The sequence below is a fragment of the Choloepus didactylus genome, chromosome 8 (assembly GCF_015220235.1).
Source record: "Choloepus didactylus isolate mChoDid1 chromosome 8, mChoDid1.pri, whole genome shotgun sequence".
Lineage (NCBI taxonomy): Eukaryota > Metazoa > Chordata > Mammalia > Pilosa > Megalonychidae > Choloepus > Choloepus didactylus.
In genome coordinates, this window is record NC_051314.1 from 79,747,518 (window position 1) to 79,751,702 (window position 4,185).

The 4,185-nt window shown below is 34.4% G+C and overlaps 1 protein-coding gene across 1 annotated transcript; it reads right to left on the minus strand.

The window, feature by feature from the left end:
* Positions 1-2,742: 2,742 nt before the first annotated feature.
* LOC119541907 (olfactory receptor 6C74-like) lies at positions 2,743-3,684 on the minus strand. Its single transcript, XM_037846259.1, has one exon. It carries the CDS (start codon positions 3,682-3,684, stop codon positions 2,743-2,745), a length of 942 nt encoding a protein of 313 aa, XP_037702187.1.
* Positions 3,685-4,185: the final 501 nt, after the last annotated feature.

The following is a 4,185-nucleotide window of genomic DNA, read 5'->3' on the forward strand; positions in this document are numbered from 1 at the left end:
ATTATAGGTGTCCTCTAGAGTCTACTATAAGCTCCATGGAAGTAGGAGTATGGAGTGATTAATCTAACTTTGACCAGAGTCTTCCACAAGAGACTCCATATTAATTAATTTTCATTAATGACCAAAGTTCTACAGTTTAGCAGAGAAGATTTAGGCAAGGAAGATGCTTTCCCTATATCAAGAGCACCCAATTTTTGCAATGCCCTGAGTTATTCAGAGTGTTTTGGGGCTGCTTAATTTGAAAGTGATAAGAATTAAAACCGGAAAGAAAGGCCAGGTTACAAAAATACTTGAGGAGTTTGAATATTGTATATTGCATGCAATAGAAAGCCATCGACCTCTCTTAGCAGGAAAGTGGCAAGATTAAATTAGTATTTTAGAAAGTGATGCAATGGCAGAGGGAAGTTAAAGTTAAAGGTTGAAGGCAGGATGGTTACTTAAGAGACAATTGATGTACCTTGAGTATTGATTTTCTTAACAGTCAATATTTATTAGTTCAACAGAAAGTATTAGTTATTATTATCATTTTTTACCTTTTAGTTCCAGAGAGGAAGGAACATCAGGGATGGGAGAAATAGGTGCAGAAAAGGGATTTTAAGAAAAACTAAAATGTCTAACACAGTTTGAGAATCACGGGTTCATATAATACACTCACATCTCTAGCATTCACAGAAGTAAACATTTATTCACATACTCATAATTTATTTCAAGTTAAGTGGATAATATATTCCACTAACCATTTTTCATTATAGCCTAGGTCTAGTGATTCTTTCCTTTTGCATTTTCCTTTGTCCACAACCTAGGGATAGAAGAAAAGGAAAACACTATGCAATCAAAGTAAATATATTTCTTAGTTTCACAAAGTTCTCCATAATTATTTATGATGAGAGAAATTATAATCTTTGATCTGTATGAAAGAATTTATGGATCAGACTACATATTGGACTTTAACAAGTGATAAATAGGCTTTGAGTTCATATTTAATAAGTAGAAGAATATTTAGGAAGATAAAATAAATATTCCACAGAACAGCATTTTGGAACAACTTGAGACTGACGCTAGAGTGTACACAAGAAAATCTGTGAAAAGCATTGCAAGCAATTCTTGGCTATGTCAGATGCCAAACATTTTATGTATTCTTTTCTTGAGTGTAGTTCTTACCTATAAAATAGAAAATATTGTGCATATAAACCAAAGTTCCTGAAGTCCTTCAGAAGAAATTGATCTGTAAAAATAGCCTAATTATTTTATGCAATAAGGAAAATTGAAGGGTACTTCTTTAATGTGTCAAATTCTATTATTAAATAAAATATTCTTTAAGCTGTTTTGGTTTTATGGAAACCACTTACATAGTCATGGCCCCTATTTTAAAATGTATATTGGAAAATTTTCTCTGCTTCATCTCTGTGCCCTGGTTAATATTCATGTAGACATGTGGATTTAAATCTTCTCACTGATGCAGATATAATCCATATTAACCAACCTGGATGTCTAAAAGAGTTATATTTACTTTGAAATACACTGGGACAAAATCCATGAAACAATTTGGTAAATCAAAGCAAACAATAATCCCTACAATCAGAAATTCCCATAGATTTCCACTTGTGTAGAAACTAAGTGATAGGCAAATAATTCTCTGAGGAAATTTACATGAGTCTTCAGGGAAAAATTATTTCCTTTGGTTACAGTGACATATGACACCATTTAAAGGAAACAGGAAGCCCTCCTGCTATAGATATGATCAGTCATTTTACTAATTTCTTAACGCTCAAATACTTAGGTTTGAAAAATAAGGTACTCTGCTAGATTCCATAAAGTCTTAATTTTATTTATGCCATTCTCTACAACATGTAGAATGTTCTATATAGATCCTACTATACTTTTGCATGTCAAGTGACACAGGGACAAACAGAGATTATTCACTTCATTTTATTAACAGGCCTTAAGAAGCAAATGGGGATTAAGGAAGCATTTTTTTGTCATCAGTGAATTTTTTGTCATGAGCAGCTTATATAAGCTTATTATGCCTTGGATTTTTTATGCATAAATGACCATGAAAATACCTTTGTTAAAGAGTTTTGAAGATGGGAACAAATAAATTTCACAGAGATTATAAGCAATCAATAAATCTCAGTAACATTTTCAATCTGACAGCTACAATGACAGTAATTATTTAATTTCTGTGCAGTCTCTTTAACCTTTTTCTGAAAATACATATATCTTTAATGCCATTTCAAATTTTGGAACTATCAAAAAGTGCAATTTCAAGAAATGCTATTAAATTAGTGTGCTCCAACTAAATATTGAGTAAGAAAACAGATTTCAATCCATCAATGATAAGGTGATTAAGTAATCAAATGTAGAAAGTGTAATAAGTTCTATTGGAATATATTCCAATTTGAAACTTGGAATTCCAGAACAGTGAAAGGAACACAGGAAAAATGAAGTTCCTCTTTGTGTCCCTCTGAAAGACTCTTGAGAGGAAATCGATAGAGGCACCAAATAAAGAGGAATGTGACTTTCACCCAAAACAGGAATTATCTTGCATATGTGCTCTCAGCCTACGGGAAAAATACAGATGGGAACTAGGCATTGGAGATGAGGCAGACTACAGTGAAAATTTTAAGTCAAGTAAGACAGGTAATATTTTTATGAATACAGATTTTGTAGAGCTCTGTGGCACACTTCTCTTTTCTTATTTTGTTTGATTACTCATAGCTTTTGTAACCTTTTTTGTTGCTGTTATTCCCTTCCTTGAAAAATCTCTATCCTTTTGGTCATGTGTTTAAAAGCATCTTTTACTTGTTTGTTTCTCAGTGTATAAATGAAGGGATTCAACATGGGGGCAACAGAAGTACTGAGCAGAGCTATCCCTTTATTTAAAGACACCCTTTCCTTCGCAGAGGGTTTCACATACATGAAGATGCAGCTGCCGTAAGAAATAGAGACAACCACCATGTGAGAAGAACATGTAGAAAAGGCCTTCTTCCTCTGTTGAGAAGAAGGTATTTTCAGAATAGTCCTAATGATGTTTGTGTAAGAGAGAGTCACTAACACCAGTGTAACCAGGAGTGTCAAAATGGCTGAGAGAAGCATCATTAATTCTATTAAATCCGTGTCTGTGCAAGAAAGCTGCAATATGGGAGAAACGTCACAGAAGAAATGATCGACAGTGTTGGCTGCACAGAAATCAAGCTGGAGGCCCACAAGCAATGATGGGAAAATTATTAGGAAACCAGCCAACCATGAAACAAAGACCAGCAAATTGCAGACCCTGCTGCTCATGATAGTGGTGTAATGCAGGGGTTTGCAAATGGCCACGTAGCGGTCATAGGACATGGCGGCCAAAAGGAAAAATTCTGTTGCCCCCAGGAGAATGGTAAAGAACAGCTGTGCTACACAGTTGTTGTAAGATATGGTCTTATCACCTGTTGCCATGCTAATAAGAAATTTTGGAATGCAGACAGTTGTGAAGGAGATTTCTAAAAACAAGAAATTTCGGAGAAAGAAATACATGGGCGTCTTGAGATGCAAATCAAGTAAGGTGAGGGTGATGATGGTGAGGTTCCCAGCAACACTCAACATGTAGGTGAAAAAAAGAAGAAGGAAAATGACCACCTGTAACTGTGGATCATCTGTCAGTCCAAGAAGAATAAAGCTTGTCACTGTTGTGTGATTTCTCATAGCTGGCTTCTATTAAACAGAGGGAAAAAAAGAAAAAAAAAACTGATTTACCTGTTTTTCTGAGATATCCCAAATGCACATTGCTACCTACACCCAATTTCCCCCAATATCCTGTTAGTTAGCAGTAGCAAACTTGAAATTTTGTCCTGATAATTTTTACTCAAACTTCACTAAACAAATATAATTCCATGAGTTTGCTTTTTTCCATTTCATAAACCCAAGCATGTCAAAGGGATGATATATTGCATTGATAAAGTCATGTAAAGTTAAACACAAAACTAGAAACAGAAAAAAAGAGCTATCATGCTATTTGAGTTTTTGTCTTCTGTTTTTGCAACTATTTTCCTATCATTTTACTTTACATTAAATTCTTTTACACCATCTGGTGACTCATTCCACTTTGCTAAATTAATCTCTTTGCTCTTTATGATGGACTTTCCTATTCTGTAAATCAGAAGCCAGCTAAGGATTCTCTGCCTTTGGAAATATGCGTAATGCTGA

Coding starts and splice junctions, on each gene's coding strand:
- LOC119541907 (XM_037846259.1), bottom strand. CDS start 3,684: ATGAGAAATCACACAACAGTGACAAGCTTTATTCTTCTTGGACTGACA.